The sequence below is a fragment of the Rattus norvegicus genome, chromosome 1 (genome assembly GCF_036323735.1).
Source record: "Rattus norvegicus strain BN/NHsdMcwi chromosome 1, GRCr8, whole genome shotgun sequence".
Classification (NCBI taxonomy): Eukaryota; Metazoa; Chordata; class Mammalia; order Rodentia; family Muridae; genus Rattus; species Rattus norvegicus.
This window is the reverse complement of record NC_086019.1, coordinates 255,494,105-255,520,676: the sequence shown is the minus strand read 5'-3', so window position 1 is coordinate 255,520,676 and position 26,572 is coordinate 255,494,105. Positions and strand designations below refer to the sequence as shown.

The window sequence follows — 26,572 nt, the reverse complement described above, 5'->3', positions numbered from 1 at the left end:
ATCCCAGGCAGGAGACAGAGGTGTCGGCCCCGAAACTCAAAAGTCAGAGGGTTATATAGAGAAGGCTAGGGGGTTTTGGCGTGGTTACATACAATTGGCTCATTTAAACATAGCAGTGAGAACAAAGCAGAAAGAGTACATGTTAGAAGTCAGGGGCTTGGGGGGAGGGGGATGTTTGCCCGGAAACCGGGAAAGGGAATAACACTCGAAATGTATATAAGAAATACTCAAGTTAATAAAAAAAAAAAAAAAAAAAAAAAAAAAAAAAAGGAAGGAAACTGAGGTGGAAAAAAAAAAAAAAGAAGTCAGGGGCTTATCAGGGTCTGGAGGATGGCCCTGAGTGAGCTGGGGGGAGATGTCTTTCTGTCAGACGTCCCATGAATCAGTCCCATTAACTCAGGCTGGTTCCTGCATTCCTTTTCTTTATGGCTTGTCAGTCCTGCCTGGACAGTGTTTCCTGTGCTCCTTTATCTTTATGGCCTGCTAGTCCTGGCTGTAGGGCTTAGCCCTGGGTCTGTGGCCTTTGGGGCTAACTCTTTTAATTTTATATTTCTAAACCTAGAATTTGTATAATTTTTTTTTCAGTAATCAAAAGACAAAAATAGTAGAACTTTTAAAAGTAGTCAGGATCTCTAAGAGTCTTGGGGAGCTGAAGAGATGGCTCAGCAGTTAAGGGCACTTGCTGACCCTCCAGAGAATCAAAGTTCGATTCCCAGAACCACATCATGGCTCAGATGGTCTGTAGCTGCAGGAGACCTATTTCTAGCCTCCTCAGGTGCTGCACACATGTTGTACATAGACATACATTCAGAATGATGAATGTTAGCATACAAGCCGTCCAGCTGGTCTACCCCCAGGGACCTGGCAACTGCTTATGTCATCACCTGCCAAGGCCAGGCGTGCCGGGTGAGTGGTCTGTCTTGTCTCTCTGTCTGTCCTGGCGCTCTCGCTCCCTGTTTCTCTCTCTGCCCTCATGGCTTACTCACATGCCTCTACCTGTTCCCCAGGTCCTCACTCCTCTCCCCTTCCCCAATAAACCCCTTTTATGCCAAAACAAAAACAAATTTAAACTCAATATCCACAAATGACTGGATTTTGTTGTATCATCTTGTTTTTTATTTTAAATGAAAACTACATTTTTCTTAGCAGATGGATTTTTAATAATTTAGCAATATATATGTTTTTTGTCATATATATCAGCACGTGTCTGTGTTCAGGCATATGCATATGAATGCAGGTGTCCAAGGAGTCCAAGGAGTCAGATCCCTCGGAGCTACAGTCAGACAGCAGTGAGCTTCTGAAGCGACTGCTGGGAACTGGACCTGGGTCCTCTCCAAAAGCAGCAAGTGATTTTAACTGCTGAGCCATTTCACTGGCTTTTTGAAAATTAATTTATTTTATGTATATGAGTACACTGTAGCTGTCTTCAGACATACCAGAAGAGGGTATCGGATCCCATTGCAGATGGTTGTGAAACACCGTGTGGTTGCTGGGAACTGAACTCAGGACCTCTGGAAGAGCAGTCAGTGCTCTTAACCACTGAGCCATCTCTCTAGCCACTCACCAGTTTTAATGGTCATGTTTTATATGCTGGGAGTATAAGGAAAGGGTCTGTTCTTTAACAGTCTGTGGAAGTCACAGGAATGGGACCACAAGCAAATGCCATTTTAAGGGCTTTCTCTTTGGTCCTTTCAAATACTAATTTTGTGATGTCATATCTTTATAAGGAGACAGACATTTTCATATTGATCAAATTTTTAGCATCCAGCTGAGAGAGAACTCTTTTCAAATCTAATTCATTTTATACATGTCATGGTCAGTGATACATCTCTTTTTTTTTTTTTTTTTTTTTTTCTTTTTTTCGGAGCTGGGGACCGAACCCAGGGCCTTGCGCTTGCTAGGCAAGCGCTCTACCACTGAGCTAAGTCCCCAACCCCAGTGATACATCTCTTAATTTACAGTTTAATGGTTGAGGTGACATTTTAACAAACAAATATGTAATAACTACTTACTGGTTTTCTATCTTTTTAGCCTTTTGGTCTTGTCTGAGATTGGGTCTATGCAGCTCATTCTGTAACGTTACTTAATCATCAGCAGATGCACTTGTGGGGCTTTACTGCCAGATGCGAAGGGAATGGAATGGCTACGAATGATTACAGAACGAGCCGAGGTCACTTAATCAAAGGTCACAGAGAGAGAGAGAAGCCAGAAACAAAGGTCAAGGAAGAGCTGCAGCTGCCAGAGAGGACCCACTCTCTGACTTTCATAAGAGAATTTGCAGAGAGAAAGGGAACGGCCATTACCCATGCTCTGCGTCCATTAAATGAAGACTCTCGAGTGAATGATAAACATCTTTTAAAGAGAAAGCACTCTCACGTGATCACAGTAGAAGCCCCTTCCCCTGCCCCTTCTTCTTCTTGGAGATAGGTTCTTTCTGTGTTGCCCTGGATGGACTCAACGTTTGGGGCTCACAGGATCCTCCTGCCTCAGCCTCCCAAGTATCTGCGACTATGTGTTACTCAGTGGCCAGGTATGGTGGTTTTTAATCTCACTACTTGAGAGGCTACGGCACGGGGATTATGAGTTCAAAAGCAGCGGGCTACACAGGAGGGAGAGAGAGAGAGACAGAGAGAGAGACAGAGAGAGAGACAGAGAGAGACAGAGAGAGGGATCTGATGCTAATGATTCAACCTATTAATTTTAATATAAAACCACTTGAAGATGAGTTACTCCAACTTAAGAAGTGCTTTCACGTTTGGTCACTTGGCTTCTTCTTTTCACAAGTCTTTTCTAGATGAATTTTTGGAGATGAAAATGGAAACCAAGGCCGCGTCCTTCTCAGCATCAGGCAAAGAAGTCAACTGCTGTTCTGGCGAGAGCTACTTCAGTAAATGACTCAGCTGGTCTTGCAGGTCAGGCGACTGTTCAACGCTGGAAACCAAAACAGAACGGGACTGTCTGAGAAGACCAGGAGAAGACATCTACCTGTTTGACCTGTCCTTTGATGCATTGATCTTGTCACGCCTGAGTCAGAATTTACCTCAGCCAAGTGTTTAAACTCAGAATCTGGCACTGTGGCCCAACTGTTCATCTGTTACTCGGGAGCTAAGGCAGAGGGAGGACGGTTTGAACCCAAGGGTTGGAGGTCACTGTGGAAACACGGTGAGATTCCATCTCAAGGTTGGGGGAAAGTAAACCGTGAAGGGTCTGTGCTGGTGGGCACAGGACACACACCTATACCCCACCACTCAGGAAGTGGAGGCAGGATTGTGACCCTCAGGTTAGACGGGCCTACATAGTGAGAGACCTTAAATTAAAAAGAAAAGGGCTTAGAAAAACTTCACGCGGTTAAGAAAATGAGACCATTTAGTGACGTCCTTATGTCTGCTCTATTTGTGAATGTTACCACTATAAGCAAACATGTCTGTTCCTAAGGGCAGCCTCTGTGCCCTGTAACTTCTAGAACTAAAGGGCAGTAAACCCAGTTCCTGCACACCCTTGACAGCAGTCACTCCCAGCATGCTTCAGTAGGCCCCACCCGTCATCTCTGAGGACACTTACTTCTTCTGAATAGCTTCTTGCCTAAATCAGGAGGGGAAGAAGGAGAGAAACAGGGAGAAATTACCATCAACAGATCGCACAGGTAGAAGGAATACACAGGGCTTAAACTTAGTGTAATTATGCAGGTCCAGGGCGCCAGGTATTTAATATGTACACATCTAAAACACAGCTTCGACATTCGTTATGGGGACTTGAATTCTCAGCCATACAATTCCAATAGGGAGGCAAGCATCTTATCAACTACGTAAAACAGAAGACAAGAAAAAGATATAATAAAAGGCAAATTCAACTACAGTTTCCTTCAAAGTCACGGTGAAGGCAATGTCTGTTTCTATGCTGCTGGTGCTGTGTCACAGGGAGGGTGCCAGCTACCACCCCACTCTGTCCTCCAGGGCAGGAACAACACTGGTGAAGAGTGGACAGACACTGAACCAGCCACAGGTTTCCCAGGTGCCACACAGTGGCAACACCGTCCTGGCAGGCTCTGTCCCTATGCCTTCTTCCCATGTAGAGCCCCGAGTTAACACAGGGAGGTTTAAAAACAGTGGCCCCGGCACCCACTCTCCCACATTCCAAACTTCCCCTGAAGCCTCATGTGTCTTTCCTGGAGGATTGCATCCTTCATCAACCCTACCCACCTCCACCCCCTCCCACCGCCTGAGGAAGATGTTCTGAGGCACAAAATGGGTGACCAGGATAAGGGTGAGGATGCTGCAGCCGGTGACTGCTGGCAGGGCAGACTCACTGGTACTGAAGGTGTGTTGTTATTATCGCCATCTTCCTTAAACTCTGCACAACAGAGAGAGAGAATAGTCCACTTCACTATGGCCATTCAAAACACACACACACACACAGACACACACACACACAGACACTCACACACAGACACAGACACACACAGACACACACACACAGACACACACACATACACAGACACACACACACACATACACACACACAGACACACACATAGACAGACAGACAGACAGACACACACACACACACACACCCCATGAAACGAACGGTTTCTTACATCTTCTGAGTGCAAGATGGCATCTTCCTGTAGCACCATGTTTCGAGCTGCCTGCCCCAGCAGCTAGAAAACAAAAATAAAACAGTAATGATCAAAATTCCCACCTCTGAGACGGGTCAGGTAGTGCAGGCCTCGAATACCAGATGTCAGGGAAGCTGAAGCTAGAGGGTCACAAGTTCAAGGCCTGTCTGAACTACACAGTAAGGATGGCTAATTTAGTAAGAAAAATACAAAAAGGGATGGCGGTTTAGCCTGGCAGGTCTGGTTCACTCCCCAGGTCCTAGAGAGAAAACCCATGTCACTGGCACAGTGGCAGTTCTGATACAGTCATGCTCCACACCTACACCTTTCTGAAGAACCAGGGCCAGAGCTGAGCTCTGTGGGACAGAGTTCTGATGAACACAGCCTGCTCAGCAGGTACTGAGAAGTCTGCAAACTGCGTTGGCCAGACCACTAACTTCTGATTCTTTAAAAACAAACTTGGGGGCACGGGAGCAATGGCTCAGTACCTAAGAACACTGTTGCTCTTGCAGAGGACAAGAGCTTCAGGTCCCAGCACCTACATTGTGCTTCCCAACCATCCATCGCTCTACTTACAAGGGATCCCATGCCTCTTCTCAGCTCTGCAGATGCCAGGCACACACATGATGTGCATACATGCACAGAGATAAAACATTCATACACAAAAGTCACATAAAGTTATATACATATGAAAACAAAGATAGACGTGGGCTGAGGGCATTGTTACACTGCTTGCCTAGGGATTGGGAGAAGCTGGGTTTTAATACTCAACACTGCATAAAGCACACTTGGTGGCACACACCTGTAATCCCAGCACTCTAGAGTAGAAGCAGAAGGACCACAAACACAAATGAATGTCATCTCCAGCTACACAACGAGCTCTGTGCTACCCTAGGCTCCAGGAGACCCTGTCCTAAAAGGAAAGGGGGGGGAGGGGCAGACTGCAGAGTCTGGGAGTGAAGTCAGGACTCACTGATACATGACTTTAATCTCAGCACTGGGAAGGCAAACTCTGAGTTTGAGGCCAGCCTGGTCTACAGAGTGAGTTCCAGGACAGCCAGGACTACACAGAGCAACTTTATGAAGGGGTGGGGGGTGAAAATGAGAATCAAAAGGTTCAGTGAGAGAAAAGGAGGAAGAAAAGAGGCATGAGAAGAAGCTCAAGGACTGAGGGTGTATTGGAGTGGTGGGCGACTGTCTGGTGTGACATAGCAAGATCCTGAGTTTGATCCCCAACACAAAAGAAAGGAGGAAAGAGAGAGGAGGAAAGAGGAGGAAGAGAAGAAGGAGGAGGAAAAGGAAGAGAAGGAAGAAGAGAAGGAGGAGAAGGGAGGGGAGGAAGAAGAGAGAGGAGGGAGCGGAGAAGAATGAAGAGGGAGAGGAGAAAGAGTAGGAAGAGAAAGAAGAGGAGAAGGAGGAGGGAGAGGAGGAGGGAGAGGAGAGGAGAGGAGGAAGAGGAGGAGGAAGAAGGAAAGGAGGAGGGAGGGGAGGAGGAAGAAGGAAATGAGGAGGGAGGGGAGGAAGAAGAAGGAAAGAAGGAGGGAGGGGAGGAGGAGGGAGAGGAGAGGAGGAAGAGGAGGAGGAAGAAGGAAAGGAGGAGGGAGGGGAGGAGGAAGAAGGAAAGGAGGAGGGAGGGGAGGAGGAAGAAGGAAAGGAGGAGGGAGGGGAGGAGGAGGGAGGGGAGGAAGAAGAGGGAAAGGAGGAGGGAGGGAGGAGGAGGGAGAGGAGGAGGAGGCAGCAGTTACCATTGTTGCCACCATTCAAGGCTTAGAGCAGGAAATCCTGTCATGAAAGATATCCAGATGGAGCTGAGCGAGAGAACAGGAACAGGAGGTGTGAAGGGCAACTTTTAGATTTGGTGTAAGCTGGGCCCTGAGACCAAAAGAGCAAAGGTGAGCTCAGATTCAGCACAGGGACCTGACCTGGAAGCAAAGCTCAGCTGTGTGAAGGCAAGTGAAGAACCAGTGAGATGCAGGCTCCTGCAGCTCCTGTGGCCCTGGCGCACGAGGTAACCCCACAGCAGCAGGTGTGTGCATCCCACACACAGGGAACTCTCCCTGTTCAACTCTAGCAGCCGATCGCTGCAAATCGGCCAGGAACATCAGCGTTCTCGTGGTTCACTTTGCTTTTTAAAATTTAAAACTGGTAAAGCTCACGTGCTTCTGAAGTTTGAACACTGAGAGAAGACTCCCCCACATCTCTCCTTCCTGCCCTGTTCTCTCCCCATGGGTAACAGTTTTATTTTTGTTTTCTTTCAGGTCGTGGTATCCATAGGTACTCACGTCCCTTATTTAAGATGGTACAGAGTTTGCTTGTGATTTAGACCATCTCTCGATTACCCTTTAAAATTCTGGGGTGGGCTTTTTTGTTTGTTTGTTTTGGTACCGGGTCTCGCTAGGAAGCTCTGGTTATCTTGGAATTCACTGTGCAGACCAGACTGCCCTCAAACTCAAAGAGACCTGCTTGCCTCTGCCTTCCAGGCCTCACTACCTCACTATTGCTTTTGGTGTGTCTGTCTGTCTGTCTGTCTGTCTGTCTGTCTGTCTGTCTGTCTGTCTGTGTTGTATGTACATGACTGTGCAGATTCACACACCCACATATACGTATAGGGAAGCCAGGGGAGGTTGAAGTGGAAAGTCGTGCTTTCTATGGAAATTCAGTTATGTCTTAGGATGTTTTGCTGTGGCAGACAGGTGAAAGGATGCTTTGATGAAGCAGACACTTGAGAGGAACTGTGATGTTTAGAGTGGATATAAATATGAGCCCAGAGGCAGTGGAAGGAGGCTCTGGCATCTGTTTGCCTTGCACGCATTACTGATCTTCACTTGCTCTGACTTCATAGAGAGTAACCTGCCGAAGAACTTCCCGTGATATTCCGGTGGCTTCTGTGGCCTCTGCAGACTCAGGAGGATTGGTGCAGCCCAGTGGCTCTGTCATTGCTGACTCATGAGCCGTGATTGCCGAATGGACTGGGCAGTGGCTGCTGATTCGTGGTGGTGTTTGAAATGCCCCCAGAGAACTGTTTCTAAACAGATCCACGGCCCCCATTTCCTATTAAGCTTTTCCCCATCACCTCTGGTGGGTGGTGGGCTAGAAGGGAGGTTGAAGCATTTAAATAAACCCTTACTAAAGTAGGTTTTGAAAAATGTAAGCCAACAGATGGCCTGCAAACGCCCCCTCTATCACTCTCTGCCTCATGGCCTTGAGACGGGATCGTTCAGGACTGGAAGCTAACTGCTTGGCTAGCACAGTCAGGACCTACCCGTCTACATTTCCTAATGCTGGGAGTGCAAGCACGCACTGCCACGCCAAGCTTTTGATATTGGTGCTGGGAACTAAGACTCGGCTCCCCATACTTGCAGAACGAGCACTGTTGGCCAACAAGCCGTCCCCCAGGTCTATGTCTCGTTTAATAAACAGGGTCTTGCATGCCTGAGGCTTGCTTCAGAGTCACTGTGCGACTCAGGATGATCTCGAACTCGTCTCCTGCCTCCATCTCGCAGGTGCTGGGATCACAAGTGTGAGGTGTAGGATACCGTGCCAAGCCTCTAGATTACATGCACTACCTAATACATACAACTGCTATACCGTATCCAGGGGGAAATGAAAAGCACTATACATGTTCTGTACAGAGGGAGATACTGACTACATCTTCAGGGTCTGCAACTGGCTGAATAGGTGACTATGAAGCTCAAGGATGTCAGAAGCCAGTGCACGCCCACTGTGGTGGTTTGGATAGGTGTAGCCCCCACAGTCTCGGACGCTTGAATGCTTGGCCCAGAGAGTGGCACTATTAGGAGGTGTGGCCTTGTTGGAGGAAGTGTGTCACTGTGGGAAGGGCCTTGGAGGTTGAACATGCTCAAGCTATGTCCAGTGTGACACACAGTCTCCTTCTGCTGCCTAAGGATCGAGTTGTGGCACTCTGAGCTCTTTCTGCGGTGCCATGCCAGCCCATATGTTGTCATGCTACCCCCATGGTGGTAACGGACTAAACCTCTAAAACTGTAAGCCAGACTCAAGTAAATGTTGCCCTTCATAAGAGTTACCATGGTCATGATGTCTCTTCACGGCAATAAAACCCTGAGACAGCTCACCCATCTTCTTACTTAGAACATATATAGATACGCTCCACATCCAGTAATTTTCCACTTTAAAATATAACCCTGAGGTAAATGGAATAGCAATATAATATATACATATATGTGTGTATATACACACATATACATATATACGTACATATATTACACACACACACACACACACACACACACACACACACACAAAGAGAGAAGGGGGGAGGGAGGGAGAGAGGGAGAGAGAAAGAAAGACTGCACAACTTTTCTGTTGCTGGGAAGAGACTTCATGACCAAGGCAGTTGATGAAGCATTTAATTGGGGGTCTGTCTGCTACAGAGTTGGAAGATAAGGCCATGCCATCATGGCAGAGCATGGCAGCAGGCAGGTGAACAGGCATGGAGCTGAGAGCTCACATCTGATCCACAGGTTGGAGGCAGAGAGACTGGGCCTGTGTGGGCTTTGAAACTTGAAAGTCCATCCCAGAGACACACCTCCTGCAACAATCCTTCCTAAACAGTCCATCAACTAAACATTCAAATATATGAGCCTATGGGGCCATTCTCATTCAAACCACCACAAAAGAGAATCCCCTCGACCATCCTTTTACAACTCCACATATTACAAATACTACATCACAGATAGATGTGCTACCCAACTCGGGCTTCACGAATCTACCACAGGGCTACATCCCCAGTACCTGTAGTCAGCTGTGTGTGGGAGTGAGTATGTGTGTGTTCCTGTGTGAATGAGCTGTATGAGTGTGTGCGCATTTGTGCTTGCAATGAGCTGTGTGAGGGTGTATGTGCTGTGAGTGGGGTGTGTGTGTGTGAGCTGTGTGAATGTGTATGGTATGTGTTGTGCGTAGGGAGAATTGACATCAAGTTAGCCTTCCTCACATGCTCTCTGATCTCTGTTTTGTTTTTAAAGACATATTTATCTTATGTATGTGAGTCCACTGTCGCTGTCTTCAGACACACCAGAAGAGGGCATCAGATCCCATTACAGATGGTTGTGAGCCACCATGTGGTTGCTGGGAATTGAACTCAGGACCTCTGGAAGAGCAGTCAGTGCTCTTAACCTTTGAGTCATCTCTCCAGTCCCTGCATTTGTTTTTGAAGATGAGGTCTCTTGCTAAATCTGAGCTCACCAGTCAGTCAGGCTGGCTGCCTGGGAGCTTTGGGAATCTACTTGTCTCTGCTCCCACCTCAGCTCCCAAGCTAGGGTCACAGGCATGCAGGCAAATACTGCCGTACCCAGCTTTCTTTCCCATGGGTTCTGGGGATCTGAACACAAATCCTTGTACTTGAGTGGTTTCACCAACTGAGTCGTTTCCCTAGCCCCTTCACCTACTTCTAAGTAGCAAATTCAAATTCATATGCATGAGAGATGGTGACCAACGAACCAACAGCAGAAAAGGACTCCATCTTGTCCACCCATTTACTCATCCAGCAAATGCTTACTGAGTGCTTATTTACGGCAAAAGTAAAAATGGGGCTGGGAGTGGTGGTGCACACCTTTGATCCCAGCACTCAGGAAGTGAAGGCAGGTGGATCTCTGTAGGTTTGAGGCCAGCCTGGTCCACATAGTAGGTTCCAGGACAGCCACTGCTACAGAGAGACCCTGTCTCAAAATAACAACGAGAAACAAACAAACAAAACAGAGAGAGGAAGGGATGGAGGGGAAATAATTCGGCTCACAATCTGGAGGTTACGCAGATATAGGCACTGAAATCCCTTAAGGCAAGTGCGGGAGGATGGAGAAGCCCCACTGTGGGGTCCTGGGGATAGAGGGAGTGAGAGTGGTTAATCTGCTCCAGGGGTAAGTGTTGGGGGTGGGCTTCCTGCAGAAGTGAATTCTGAGGACCTGGGGTTTAGAATTCATCTTACACACACAAGTGGAGTGATCAGATTTGCTGCTTCAGAGCTGTGGTCATTAGAATGGGCCACACAGGGGGTGGCTCAGAGACCAGTTAGGACACAGGTGATGAACACAGCTGGCAGTGGGGCATTTGAGAAACAGAAACAAAAGACTCGATGGGACTTATTCCTGCCTGGGACACACGGGTGTCACAATGCCAGATAACAGAGACCTTTCTCAGAATGACAGATGTACTCTCAGACACTTGGCACTGTTTTTCAGATAAGCCACATTCACACTTCCAGTTTTACCCTTTTAACATGGAATATCACAGAAACTGTCTTAGTACAGCATCTTTCTAGATCCCACAAACTTTCCTAAGTTTTCACCATTGACTTGCTCATAATTAACTCAGTGATTTCTCTCAACCACTTGCCTTTCTTATTCTCATAGCCACAGTGTGCTCCCCCACCCCCATTTCATCACTTCCCACATTATTTCGTTATACAGCTGAGGGGGGTAGGGATGTAGCTCAGTGAAGTGCTTGCAAGAACAAGGACCTGAGTTTGACCCTCACAACCCATGGGCTGGGGCAAAGCCAAGTGTGTTGCTCACACCATCAGGACAGACAGATCCCAGGGACTCAATGGTGAGCTTCCTTCACTTACTTAGTGAGTCCCAGGAGACCTAGTCTCCATTGTTTGTTTGTTTTTTTCAGACAGGGTTTCTCTGTGTAACAGCCGTGGCTGTCCGGAAACACACTCTGTACATCAAGCTGGCCTCGAACTCACAAAGATCTGCCTGCCTCTGCCTCCTAAGTGCTCAGGCTAAAGGTGTGCGCCACCACACCTGGCTATTTCAAAACCTTTTAAAGTGGATGACACCCGAGAAACTGCACTTGAGATTGTCTTCTAGCTACATGCCTACATATGTCCACACACACACATTTGCACACACAATAAATAATTATACAACTTCGGCAACAAGGACAAGGTCACACAGAGATTAAAAACAAAACAAAACAAAACCAAGTCCAACAAAGGGCTGTGAGGATAGCTCAGGGGTAGAATGATTGCCTACAATACTCTCTAGGTTCCACTCCAGTGTTGCAAAAATATAAACAATTCCACGACCACAATGACTCTCACTAGGTATGAGACTCAAACGGAGTAGCCGAGCATGGGTGTGCAAGGGACTAGGTAGGTAGAGCATTAAGGTGGAGGGCTGGCTGTGGATGCAAGCACGCTTGTCCTCACTTCCGCACCAGCCAGACTGATACCCAATCCTCATACACATCCTCATCTCAAGGCCTTTCCAGCCTACAGCTCTCCCTGCGACTCTGCTTGGCTCCAGAAACCCACACACACGGCTCACTATGCATTTCACTCTGCTCTCCGTGCAAGTGTCATTTTCCTGGAGACCTGCACCTGTTTAAAGTAAACCTCCCGGGGTTGGGGATTTAGCTCAGTGGTAGAGCGCTTGCCTAGCAAGCGCAAGGCCCTGGGTTCGGTCCCCAGCTCTGAAAAAAAAGAACCAAAAAAAAAAGAAAAAAAAAAAAAAGACCAACACCATTACCATCAAAAATACTAAGTGGCCTGAGTACCTGGATTTGCCCCTGGAAACTAGAGCAGTTCCTGGAACGTAACAGACATTTGAAAATTATTTGTTAAATGAAAGCTGTAAACAGAAAGTCACTATGACACCCAGCCACCTCACAACCTAGGACAGGAAACGGCTGAGGTGATCTGCTATATTTGCTATGGAAGAAATCCAGTAAGGCCCGGTCTGGAGGACGGTGAAATTGTGTGTTGAGCCTGTCTCAGAAATCGGGTTAACTTCAGCTTGATTGAATCCAGACTATTTAATGGGATCACACTCAAACTCCTACAGGAGAAGATGCTCCTGTGAGAGACACATTTAAGGATGAGGAAGGGGAAAGAATGGCTACTTCAGGAGCAACCAATGGTGGCAGTAATTTTTGGTAGCTTGATCCATTAGTACCATGTAAAGGTAAATTCTTTATGATGTTCAATACATACTAGAGTTAAATATAAAACCATCTCTTATAATTTGGAGGGGAGGAGGGTGTAGGGTCTCATTGGGCAGCCCTGCCTAAGCTAGAACACGCCTGTAGACCAAACCCACAGACACCCGCCTGCTTCTTCCTCCCAAACGCTGGGATTAAAGGCATGTGCTACTACGCTTGGCTTTAAAAAAAAAAAAGTTTAATTACATTTATCTATTTATTCTGTGTGTGTGGGGGGGGTGTATGTACCATGGCTTCCACACCTGTGATGGAACTTGTGATGGATGATAACTTTTGAAAGTTTGTTTCTTCTTTCCACCGTGTGGGTCCCAGCTTCAGATGCAACTTGGGTGGTCCAGCTTGGCTGCACACGCTTTTAGTTGCAGAGCCATCTCGCTGGCCCCAAACCCACCTTTTAAAAGTTTAGGTGTATTTATAGCGTTTCTTCCCCCAATTTGTTTATCTAGAAAAATGTGTGTGCGCATTTGTAGGATGGATGTGGCATTTTTCATAGACGTACATTTCCTACATAAGAAATAGAATCTAGGGGCTGGAGAGATGGCTCAGCGGTTAAGAGCACTGACTGCTCTTCTAGAGGTCCTGAGTTCAAATCCCAGCAACCACATGGTGGCTCACAACCATCTGTAATGGGATCTGATGCCCTCTTCTGGCGCATCTGAAGACAGCTACAGTGTACTCATCTATAATAAATAAATAAAAGCTTTAAAAAAAAGAAGAAAGAAATAGAATTCTATAGATCACAAAAAAGCAACGTCAACATGATTACCGACAAAAATGACCTAGGAACACTTGTGGGACCGTGATAAAGTGTCAAAAGGTGAAACCCTGGTTCACAGAGTCAATATTTGGAAAAAGCCACATAACAATTCTTTAATTTCTTCAAACTTTCCCCTGACATGGACTCCTAAAAGCAACCTGTCAGATGGGACCACACACAAAACCTGTCATCAGAGACCACCAGCTCAGCGACTTCAACAGCTGTGTCATATAGTAAAGGCAAGCACTTCCTTTTTTTTTTTTTTTTTTCCGGAGCTGGGGACCGAACCCAGGGCCTTGCGCTTCCTAGGTAAGCGCTCTACCACTGAGCTAAATCCCCAGCCCAAGGCAAGCACTTCCTGTATGGTGCGATTTTTTATTTTGTTTTGTAGCCACTGTCAGTGAAAGCTAGCTCTAGCTACACAGTAAGTTTAAACTAATGTAAGTCAGGTGCTGTGAACATCCACGCACAAATCCAAAGGTCTTTGTATAGGCTGGAAAACACAGTGTCATTATTGCGACTACACAGGAAAACAGGTTTGGAAACTGTAACCACTTGTTGTAGACGTGTGGCTGAGACAAAGTGTTACTAAACTAAGGAAGAAGTCTGAAGGGGAAATTCTCGGACATCTAAAAAGATTCTTGGTTCTTGGTTGTTTTACAGGTGTATTCAAGGCTTCCATTCTAAGGGAGGCGAAACCGGAAATTTATTCAGCACTCCCCTAAGTATTCTAGGCCTCTTGCTTTAGCCTCCGGAGAGCTCAGACTACGGTTTGCCCATTATGCACCACCATACGTTTAATTTTGCATTAGTAAACGCATACCAATGACGAGGTCACTGCATTTCACTTGTCCGGTTACCTGTCCATGAGCGTGTGAGCTGTTGTTTCATGAAGAAAAGCGTGTGACATGTATGTGTCTTTGTGTTTCTCTAGGGTAGAGACACCTACTTCAACTGGCAGAGTGTATATATCATCAAATCATTCCACTCATAGAACCGGATGGAGGATGGAGAAAGGCGGAGGATGGAGATGGTAGGGCAAAGGAAAAAGTTATTCCAGGAAACAGTGAAGAAATATAAAGAATAAACCCACAAAGAAAGAGATGAAAGGAATCTTGGACCAACGCCAAGCCGAGTTTGAAAGGCGACTGGTGTTCACTACAGAGGCCCATGAACACAAACAGGCACCGTGTAGGAGCGGCAGCTCATCTGCCTGTGTTTCTCCACTTCACACCATCTCTTCTAGCTACATGCATTCAACCTAAACTGAAGAAACGCACCCAGAATGCAACACGCGCCTGGGCCAAAAGCCTACACTTCCCAGGATGCAGTGCGCCGCCTCTCCCGGAGCGAGCGCTGGGAAGAGGACTGGGCCCGGGGATCCCACGCCCGGCTCACCTCAGAGCTTCGCGAGCCTTTCAGCACCTGCTTGGTGAGCGCGATTACGTCGGTGCCGCAGGTGTTCACCTTTTCCGTGAGAAGCCCCTTCACCGACTGACCAAATCGGGCTTGCGAATCCGGCGTCCCACTCGCCATCATCTCAACTAGCGAACGCCTCAGCCGGACGACGGCGAGTCCCTGGGGCCAAAAAGACGCACAGCGTCCAATCGTGCGAAGAGGAAGGATCGCATGCGCTTAGTTCAAACTGCTTACTAAAATTATTTAAAATGTTCAGTTGATAGGCATGGAAGAAAGACAAGGTCTAGGTAGGGCTAACCCTGGAGGGAATAGAATATAACTTAGGTGAATCCCTGGTTTAGATAGAGTCAGAAGATCTGGATGGCATCTTAAGCAGTGGTGTGGCTACAAATTGCTCAACCCCCGTGTCTTAGGTTTCTCATCTATTTTAGGGCCAGCACTGCGTTAACTAGGCATGTTAGTACAACTCTGTATAATCCTAGCTTTCTCGAGGTGGAGGCAGGAGGGTCAGAAGTTCAAGGTCGTTGTTGGCTGTTTGGCCAAGTGGAGGCCAACCTGTGATATGTGAGACCACATCTATAAAGGAAAACATCCATAAAATAAGTTCTGCTCAATTCTAACAGATGTCTTGTTAGAATTAGCAAAGGATACAGGCCAAAGAAAATGAAATTCAAGTGACTTAGGTGAAAAAAAAGTCAACATCACTAAATTGTGTGTGTGTGTGTTGTGTGTGTGTGTGTAGCCCTGACTGCCCTGAAACTCAGTCTGTAGACCAGGCTGGCCTCAAACTCACAGAGATCCACCTACGTGAATCACCACCACCCGGCTCATCACTAATATTTTTATCATTAGTAGTTTCTATTGATGAATAGCCTTTTAATTAAAACTCTGCTTATAATTACTTTGGAAGCAAGGCCTAATAGTAAGATGTTAGTCAGTGGGAGTACGCCCTCTGAAGGGATATTGAGATCCCGTTCCCATTTTGTCTCTATTCCAACCTTGACCTGAATAGCCACATGCTCCCACCTTGGTGCACTGTGGTGCCACAGCCCTAAGCAATGGGGCCGGATGATGTGTACTGGAGGCTCTGAAAGAAATGGATAGTGATAGAACTTGAGAATCCTAAACTGAGGGTCTATAGAGGCTTTTTGTAATAGTTCATCCAAGAAAATTCCTAAATGCCTAAAACCATTGAAACAAAATTCTACTCACAACCTGCAGATCAGCAGCAAACAGTAAGATGCTCTACTGATGGAGAATTAAAAGACCAGTGAAGTTGGCTAAGATATGAGAAGAAATTCCCACAAGACAAGGCTTTTATGGCTTTTAAAAAAGATTACTTTATTTATTATATATAAGTATACTGTAGCTGTCCTCAGACACACCAGAAGAGGGCATCAGATCCCATTACAGATGGTTGTGAGCCACCATGTGGTTGCTGGGATTGAACTCAGGACCTCTGGAAGAGCAGTCAGTGCTCTTAACTGCTGAGCCATCTCTCCAGCCCTTTAATTCTTTTTAAAAAACTAGACACAAGGTTAGATACTTATGAGTTGCCTCATTACTTACAGTCCCTTTCCTGGTATTACTAACTTGCTTAAATCTATCCCTTTCCTGGTCTTACTAACTTACTTAAATCTAGCCATTGCTGGCTTCAACTTCATAGCCTCTGGACAAGTCTATGAAGGATTATATTAGGTTAGCCTCTGGATGTGTGTATGAAGGGTTATCTAGATTAGGTTAATTTTCACAGGGACATGAGAAGACACACCTGGACTGTGGGTAGCTCCGTTCCATGGGCTAGGGGCCGGGACAGTATAAGAAGGAGAGAATAGTCGAATGTGAGCATTCATTGCTCTCTGCTTCCTGACTTGGGATAAACTGATTGGTTGCTTTAGATTCTGGCTGTCATAACTTCCACACTGTGATGGACACTCTCAAACTGTGAACCATAATAAACCCTTAGTTTTTCTTGTCAGGTATTTCGTCACAGCAGTGAGATCAGTAACTAAGACAGCAACCTCTCAAGATGCAATTTCAGAGACTATCAAGATCGTATATGCATTATTATAAGTATGCATGGCTATCGTGAAGACAGTAAGCTGTGACCTTCTCACATATATACATATTTTTATTGTACAATCAGTAGCATTAGGTGCATTATACAACTATAATCCCTATTTCCAGAACCTTTTTGTCATTGTAAACAGTGCATGTGTTAAACAATATCCTCTCATTCTCTCTCTCCCTATCTTCTAGAAAGTTCTGCTTAATTTTTTTTTATTTGCCCTTTTAAAAAGATTTATTCTTAGCTGGACGGTGGTGATGTATACCTTTGATCCCAGCATTCAGGAAGCAGAGGCAGGCAGATCTCTGAGTTCCAGGCTAGCCTGGTCTACAGATCAGGTTCCAGAACAGCCAGGGCTACACAAAGAAACCTGTTTCAAAACACATACACAAAATAAATAAACAAACAAACAAAACAATAGAAAAATTATTCTTTTAAAAAACTTTTACTTCATTTATTTTTATTTTTACTTGCTCACTTGTTAAATTCTTTTTAAATGTTTTTGTTAATTCTCTGTGAGTTCCTCAACATGCACCCAGATTCCACTCTTCTCCCCATCCCCTCACATCTGCCAGTCATCCTTGCAACTGCCCCCCAAAATAAAAAAATACACAAATAAACAAAAAAAGGCTTAGAAAACATCTCATCTCATTGTGGAAGCTGTAGCATGCCAGTGTGTCCCACAGTGAATCCCTCTGTCCTCACATCTTTACTTGCAGACGTTCATTGCATGAGTCATTTGTCTCTGAATCGGGACACCTCTAGTTTCTGTGAGAGCATCCATGTCGGATCCTCACTGGGTATCCTGGTTATCCTGCTGTTGGTCTGTGTCGTGGAAATTTTGCAGTTTTGGAACAGCAAGGCTGACCCTTTCACACATTTCAGCTGTCCGCAGATTATGATATTAGGGTGGGACAACTCTGAGCCCTGGGTCTGGACCTGGGTGGGAACTAAGGGAATGGGGGCTAAGTATCACACACACACACACACACACACACACACACACACACACACACACACACATGCATCGCCTCACAGCACACAAGTGGTGGGGGCCAGCTCTTGCCCTTGGGGCCAGTTCACCCATACCCCCTCCATCAGGGCCAGCTGTACTGTTCCGAAAGGTGCAGAGCCCTCTCTCCTAAATGCTGCTGACAGTGAGAGGTGAGGACAAGCTCTCTACAGTCAGTAAGGGTCGGATCAGTTCTACCTAATCCCTGGACATCCACGTAGCCCCCAGCAGCTACCTCGACAAGGGACATCTTCATGTTCTCTAGTGGTAACATGAGCCACGGACATCAACACTGATCCCTGCTGCTGCTTACCCATCGACCCAGACATAACCCTCAGCAACAGCTCAGGCTGGGACTTCACCATGACCCCAGGTAGCAGGGCTGACCACTCACTCAGTGGGATACTACTCCTCTCCACCTTCCAATCTCCGTTCCATCTCTCTTCAGAATGCTCAAGCTGCTCCACCTCTCTTTCTCTCCCTTCTGTCAACCACACACATGAACACTGTGGTGGCTCCTACTGCAGGCTGGCCATCTGGCTGTCGAGCCCTTGGGTGGCATCCTGCAGCAAGCAGATGTCTGTGGCCTGCCTGTGTCATGCACCCAAGGACGGGTATGTGGGTGGCATGGCAGTCTTCAGGTCTCTGTCTGTCTTCTGATGCTGCTCAGCAGGATGGCAGTGGGGGCTCTGTGTGTCTGTGATGGCAGAGAGCAGGTCTGTAGGTGTCTTTCCCCACCTGCACTCAGGACCTGGCAGAGTGTAGGTCTCTGTCTTCCTCTTCCCATGCTGCACTGAATATGAATTGATTTGATTTGATTTTTGTGTCCTAGGCATAAAACAACTTTAGCCACCAAGCCAGGCATCAAGCTAGGAGGAACAAAGGAAAGCCATCTGCTCTGCCCCTCACTGATGTAAGAACATTGAAAGAGTCAGAGTTGGATCTGGGGCCAGTGGGAAAATTCCCATCACAAACCTCTGAGTACAAGGACCCGTCCCATCCAGGAAGAAAAGGTTGGTTTAGTTCTTGGAACAGCTGCAAGCCAAACTGTTACATAAAGCTACCTGTGGCTTCCAACTGACTCCCACCTTGGGAAAGTCTTGAATGATACACTGAGTCTGACATGAAAGTTGTTTTGCTCCACCAAATATGCATAGCACTCTGCCTCGTTACCATTGTGCAAATCCTGCCCCAATTGTTTGAATTCTGCCCCAATAGTTTGCAACTCTTTGTTAGAGTCTGTCTGCTCAGGGTCATCTCCCCTTGAAGTGGGATGGCCCCAACAAGTCGGAATTAAACTCCTCTTCCTTTTGCATCGATCACTGCCTCCATGAGTCTCATTCAAGAGGTCCTAGAAGAGGTTCAACTCGGACCTCACAACACCACCACCAACAAGGTTTCTCTTTGCCTATTGAAGGCAGCAGGTAGGATGGGGTGGGGCAGGTATCATTTTATCTTATGTATGTTTTGCCTACATGTATGTATGTGTGCCACATGAGTGCCTAGTGCTGAGGGAGTCAGAAGAAGGCATTAATTTCCTGAACCTGGAGTTTTGGGTAGGAACCATCATGTGGGTGTTTGGAATTGAACTCAGGTCCTCTGTAAAAACATCAACAGCTCTTAACTGCCAAGCCATTGCTCTAGATCCTTTAAAGATTTATTCTTGTTGTAGGGCATTTGACCACACTGTGAACCCTGAGATTGTGGTGTTCACTGGGAAAAGTTGTTTCTAGTTGAGATGTAGCTCAGCCTTAGCACGTACCTTTAATCTTTCTGGTTGGAATACAAACACATCCTTAGTTGGAAATCAGACTGGGATCTTCTCCAGAAGAACAGTGCATGCTCTTAGCTTCTGAGTCACCTCCAGAGCCCTGGGAACTTCTCTTTGACTTTCTGTTTTAGAGACCACAGAAAAGTGGAGTCATGATAAATGTATACATGGCTTATTGCTTATTATGTTTCCAAGGTTCACCTATGATGTACTATATATCAGAAGCTCATTCCTCTTTGCAACTAAACAATACTCTAACATACATGCACATATGTGTGCATTTAACACACAGGTCATGCATGTGGTGGTGGTGGTGATTTTATTGGAGATTCATTCTTTTCTGTTTACTTTCTTTTTTTTAAAAGATTTATTTATTATATATAAGTACACTGTAGCTGTCTTCAGATACACCAGAAGAGGGCATCAGATCTCTTTACAGATGGTTGTGAGCCACCATGTGGTTGCTGGGAATTGAACTCATGACCTCTGGAAGAGCAGTCGGGTGCTCTTAACTGCTGAGCTCCAGCCCTTCTGTTTACTATTAATCGGTGTGTATATTTGTACTGTTGACAGTTCTGTACCACAACATCCATGTGGAGGTCGGAGGACAACAAGCAGGGGTCGGTTCTCTCTTATTGTGTGAGTTTCGGGGATCGAATTCAGGTTGCTAGACTTGGTGGCAAGTGCCTTTGCTCGCTTAGCCACTTTGCCATCCCTAAAAATGTTATCACCACACTCGGTGTTTATGGTAATGGTGATATTCACCAACATATTACTACCAGTCACACAAACATCCTGCGTACAATTCTGTATAGGTATGATATGGTGTGCTTTTGTTTTGTTTTGTGTGTGTGTTTTATTTGTGTTTTCTTTTTTTCAAGACAAGGTCTCTCTACATAGCTCTGGCTGCCCTGGAATTCAGTATGTAGACAAGGCTAGCCTAGAACTCACATCATCTGCTTTCCAGGAGGGACCACACCAACAAGACTGAGGCTGTGACAATTTTATTAAGAGTGATAAGATCTTTTTATACCTTTATCAGAAATGTATTATAATGGCAATTTCCAGGATCAATACAGATGTAGTCACCAGGATAACATTTGCAAGCTATACAGGGTACGCAAGATCAATATCTAAGAGCAATTGTCCTGTCAAGCCTCCACATTTCCTTGACAACTAAGGGGATATCAGAGATCCACAAAGAGGCCTGATACTTCACCGCCTGAGAGAGTGCCTCAGGCTCAGGAATGGGAACACAGTGCCCTGGGAGCCTCAGACTCTAACCTGACAAACCTGTGATGCACACCTCTCATGGCAGCTAGCCTAGACCACCTCCGCGGTTCCCTACAGCTTGTGCTTGTAGAGGATCCAGGTTTGATTCCAAGGACTTGCCTGGTGGCTCACAACCATAGCTAACTACAATTCCAAGGTTTTTTGAGACAGTATTTCACTCTGTAGCCCTGACTGTCCTGGAACTCACTCTGTAGACCAGGCTGGTCTCAAAACTCACAGAGATCCACCTGCCTCTGACTCCTCCTCCCCGGTGCTGGGATTAAAAGCATGGACCACCACTGCCCAGCCTATTTCCTTAAATAATTATAGTCACTCAGCATCATTTCCCTTAAATGTCCCCTTGGTATGATTCATCAGTGAAATCATTTGTGTAAGACTTTTTGTTGGGAATTTTTTTTTTCTTTTCTTTTTTTCGGAGCTGGGGACCAAACCCAGGGCCTTGTGCTTGCTAGGCAAGCGCTCTACCACTGAGCTAAATCCCCAACCCCTTGTTGGGAATTTTTATTTGGGGGGCATGAATTTGATTATTTTTGTTCATCTGTTGAGAAAGGACATCACTATTTAACTTAGCCTGGTCTCAAACTCATGATCCTTCTGCCTCAGTCTCCTAACTGCTGAGATTACAGGCTTGTCCCACCATCTCTGGTTTATTCTATTTTTCAATGTTATAACAAAATAGGATAGGATAACCTGTAAAGTTAAGAGGTTTCTTTAGCTTACAGTTCTGGAGGCCAAAAGTTCAAATAGAATTGTAAGGTTCTGATGTAGACATCTCAAAAGAGGAAGCCAGGGGTTGAGTGGAGTCCCATAATCCCTTCCAAACTCACTCCCCTGATAGACCTTAGGACCTTTCATCTCTGAAGACCAAATCTCCAACATACAAGACAAAAAGGGATGCAGAAAGCGGCTAGAGAGACGGCTCCGAGGTTAAAAGCACAAACTGCCTTCTCAGAGGACCTGAGTTGGATTCCCAGGGACCACATGAAGCAGCTCGCAAACGCCTGTACCTCCAGCTTCAGGAGCATCCAATGCCTCTGGCCCCTGATCTCACACACACACACACACACACACACACACACACACACACACACACACACTGTAACAGATACATAAGTTAAAATAAAATAAATATTTAAAACAATCAGACAACAGTATTCTTTGTCCCTGGTGCTTTCTGGCCGGGAGAATTATTGATTCGCCATCTTAGACAAACAAAGATCCACTTAAATTATCTTTTTCTTTCTATGTGGGCTTCCGTAAATAATGTTTTTAAGTGTGCAGGCATATAATGATTTATAGGATTCCTTTATTATCGCTTTAAAAGATCGTTTTACCTATTTAAGAAAGTAATTAGTGGCTGGGCTGTAAGCACATGCCTTTAATCCCAGCACTTGGGAGGCAGAAGCAGGCAGATCTCTGGGAGTTTGAGGACAGCCTGGTCTACAGAGAGTGTTCCAGGATAGCTGGGGCTACACAGAGAAAAACCAGAAGGAGGAAGAGGAGGAAGAGAAGGAGGAGGAAGAGGAGGGAAAAGGAGAAGGAGGAAGAGGAAGAGTAAGAAGAGGAGGAAAAACAAGGGGAGGAGAAAGAAGAGAAGGAGGAGAAACAAGAGAAGGAAGAAGAGGAAGAGGAGGCAGAAGAGGAGGAGAAAGAGGAGAAGGAAGAGGAAAGGGGAGAAGGAGGAAGAGGAGGAAGAGGAAGAAGAGAAAGAAGAGGAGGAGGAGGAAGAGGAGGAGGAGGAGCCTAGCTCGTACTTAATGACAAGAGTGCTAATTTCATTAGGGAATGTAAAGGGAAATGAAGAGGGGGCACCTGGGGTGAAATTTAGGATTGTCCAAAATCCAGCATGATGCTGTTGGAGGCTTTTTGGTTTGCTTTGCTTTTGCTCATATCTTGCTATAGCAACCTCTTTCTGAATAACAATTACAAAAAGATTGGAACATTTTTTTGTTCGTTATTGGGTGATAATATCTTGTGGGGGGTTAGTTTTTTGTGTTTGGGGTCAAGCTGGCTTTAAATTCACGTTATAGCAGAAGGTGGCCTTGAACTCCTAATCTTCCTGCCTCTATCTCCAGGACTACAGGCATGTGCCTCCATGTCCAGCCTTGTCTTGGAACTTATCACTCAAAAAGACTTTACAGTTTCACTCCCAGGTAGAAAGTGGCCAGGCTCATGAAGTGCGAGAGAGCTTCTCTGACCGAGCATGCTGCCCACTGCTTTGCAATAATGAAATTGTGCGAGCTCCACTCTGTTGCCCACAGGGGTATCTGTCTGACTATGTCTCTCCAGTGGTTTGAATGGATTCAGCTCATCCTGGTGCTGAAGGCACAGTGCCCTGGGAACCTGGACCAGCCCACAGCTGGTTTGCCCACAGCTCAGCCGACTAGAAAGCAGACAGCAGGGGGTATCTCACCCCCTGTTGTTTCAGGTTTTGTTTCGTCATCCTTGTTAAAAGAGGGAGATTAGCTACACAGTTAGCAGTTGCATCGGTCATTTAAAGAACCTGTTTTTGCTGGGAATGGTCTGCAGGTCTTTAATCCCAGCACTCAGGAGGCAGAGGCAGGCAGAGCTCTGTGAGTTCAAGGCCAACCTAGTCTACATAATGAGATCCAACCCAGCAAGGCCTACATACATAGTGAGACCCTGTCACAAAAACAAAGAACACCAATAATTTTTTTAAAATTCTGCTTTTGATTTTAAATATTTTATTTATTTATTATATATTATGATTACACTGTCACTATCTTCACACACACCAGAAGAGGGTATCAGATCTCATTTCAGATGGTTGTGAGCCACCATGTGGTTGCTGGGATTTGAACTCAGGACCTCGGGAAGAGCAGTCGGTGCTCTTAACCACTGAGCCATCTCTCCAGCCCCTGCTTTTGTTTTTAATGGAAATAAGTTTCTACTACACAAATCTATCAGCATCTGAGACGACTGCCTATATTTCTAATGACAGTCTAAGGTCAGGCTCTCAGAACGGAAAATTTGCCTAGCCTTACTCTTTGGTACACTTATTACACTTATATATTTAATGTGTGTGTGTGTATGTGTGTACATGTGTCATGGCACACGTCAGAGGACAGTTTTCAAGAGTCAGTTCCCTCCTTCAGAGTTCTGGGATCGAACTTAGGTTATCAAAGTTGGCAGCAGACACCTCTACCTGCTTCGCCATCTCACGGCCCCTCCTTCACTACTCTGAGTACTGATTCTCCTTCGGCTAAATTCTCCTGCTTCAGTCAGGCCAACAAGGCGCATGTGCAGAAGCTGTTGGTGAAGACGAGTGTTGAGAGGCAACAGCTGATATCTCTAGTATGAGGCTCTTCAACCTGGTGAAGGTCACTCGCAGACCCTATTGGTTAAGTGTTGAATATCGGTGCCAGTGAAGACCTTGATGGGGTAAGATCATCCAGAGAGGATGCTGATGGCGAAAGGCCAGAGGCCGACCGAGGAACCTTGACATACATTAGACAGCTGCGGGATGGAGAAGGTCAAAAGAATCCAAAGAACATGGTTCTGCGTGTCCCAGGAGAGGGTTGAAGAAAAGCAAACAATCGATGATGTTAGTAGAGAGTTTTATGAAGGGAGATCTGAAGGAGAGCCAAAGCACTTGGCAACCAGGAGGTCACTGTTGACCTTATTAACAGCAGATGCAATAGTGTGGCGGGGCTGAGAGGCCGAAATGCAGAGCACACAATGAAGGAGGAATAAAGAGAAGACGCCTTTATCGTATTGCCCTGCCAAGAGTTTGATCGAAGAGGATGGAGAAATGGCCCAGAGGTTAAAAGCACATAGCTCTTCCTGAGGACCCAAGATTGGTTCCCAGCACTCACACAGGGCAACTTACAACTTCCGGTAACTCCAGCTCCGGGGGTCTGATGCCCTCTTCTGACCTCCATGGGCGCTCACACACATGGATACACTCACTCATACGCATACGTGAAAAATAGGTCTAAAGTTTAAAAGTCTGGTGGGGCTAGAGAGATGGCATAGAGGACAAGAGCACTTGCTGCTCTTGCAGAAGGACCTGGACTTTGTTCCACCTACCAACATGGCAGCTTACAAATATCCCAGTTCCCGATCCAGGGGATCCAACTCTTTCTCCTGACCTCTGCAAGCACCAAGCTTGTACATGGTGCACATCCATACACTCAGATATATACCACGTTCTCTAAGTCACATGCCAAATAAAACAATCATCTGTCAGCGCCCCACGGGCTGGGACCCAGTGAGAAAACAAATCTTCTCATGCACCAGAAAATGTACACAGCCGAGAAACCCCGTGATGGTGATAACTGTTTCTTTTTTAATTTCTTTTTTATTTTATGAGCATTGGTGTTTTGCCTACACGTATGTCTGTAAGAGGGTGTCAGACCCTCTGGAACTGGAGTTACAGACAGTTGTGAGCTGCCATGTGGATGCTGGGAATTGAACCCTGGTCCTTCGGAAGAGTAATCCATGCTCTTAGTCACTGAGCCATCTCTCCAGCCCCTATAACCGTTTCTTTCAGAGCTCCATATTGACCAGTAAGACCGCACAGGATTGATGATGATGATGATGATGATTATGATGATGATGATGATGATGATAAACGTGATTGCTGTGGTAAAGATTTTTAAAACATAGCAGATATAAGCACACCATGGAGAAGCCCTAAAAAGGCTGAGTGTGACAAAGTCTTCGCCTGACCTTCTATCTCAGATCCTTAAGAGGGCTCACACTGGTGAGAAGCCCGTGTTTGTGGTAAAAGGCCCCAGAGTTTTAGCTCTTGGAATGTTGAGCCTTTACATGGGAGAGGAGCTTGAGATACAGTTCCAGAGAAACCACACCCGGGAGAAGACTCTTCTGAAGAGAGTGTGGAAAAGCCTTCATGTATGTCTCTAGCATCTGCATGAGTCAGAGAAGGCTGTGAGGAAGCCTACAGCTGGAGCTCCAGTCTTGCATCCACTGGAAAGCACACACCAAAAAGAGAAACATCTCAAAATATCAGCTCTGTTAAGCTGTTTTGCTAAGAGTTAAAAAAAAATCTTAAAACCATTTGTGCCACTAGGAAAAAAGCCTGCCATCTGCCTGCACTGACTTCAGGTCCCTTCTCAGCCTCTCTAGCAGGGCTTTCTCTCAAAAGAGACTTGGGTGAGGTTGTATTTCCATTCATCAATTCGGGTCAAGACTGTCCCACAACTTGATTCTGAGTATGGAATCCCTCGGTGTGCATGCCCAAGATGGGCCATCAGGTCCCAGCTACAGGTATGGTCTTCCTGGAATTCTAGCACCAGGGCTCAGTACTTGAAATGCCACTGAGAACCCAGGAGCTGTGCTCAGCCTTTGAGTCACTCGTCTGCGGTCTGTGTGTTGCAGACACTGGGGGAGGGGGCCTCTCTCCAGGGACAATTCCCAGGGCACTTATGACTGTCAATGACTTCGAGATCAGCTGAGTGAGTAGATAATTATGACTCCCCTAAAATAAGAGATGGTGTTCAGGGCTGTCTAGGAAGAGGTGAGAGTTTATGTGTACTCCGAGGACATGGTAAAGGGGAGTCAGTAATGACAAGACACGAGGAATGTTACGTCTGACTTGAATCAATAACCTCAGAAATCCCAGAACTTCATGGCAGCTATCTGGCTCCCAGGGGGTTTCATAAAAGGGTCCAGGA

General features: G+C 46.1%; 1 protein-coding gene and 1 long non-coding RNA gene across 2 annotated transcripts; one reads left to right on the top strand and one right to left on the bottom strand.

Moving 5' to 3' along the window:
- Window positions 1–1,097: 1,097 nt before the first annotated feature.
- Window positions 1,098–14,932, bottom strand: Borcs7 (BLOC-1 related complex subunit 7). The gene is made up of 5 exons (NM_001134509.1): window positions 14,751–14,932; window positions 4,595–4,657; window positions 4,307–4,350; window positions 3,562–3,582; window positions 1,098–2,931 (listed from the first exon to the last, which is right to left on the bottom strand). Exons 1-5 carry the CDS (start codon window positions 14,889–14,891, stop codon window positions 2,880–2,882), a joined length of 321 nt encoding a protein of 106 aa, NP_001127981.1. The 5' UTR covers window positions 14,892–14,932; the 3' UTR covers window positions 1,098–2,879.
- On the top strand, window positions 14,921–19,170 carry LOC134484084 (uncharacterized). The gene is made up of 2 exons (XR_010061438.1): window positions 14,921–15,058; window positions 18,684–19,170. It is a non-coding gene; the product is annotated as an uncharacterized LOC134484084 (long non-coding RNA).
- Window positions 19,171–26,572: the final 7,402 nt, after the last annotated feature.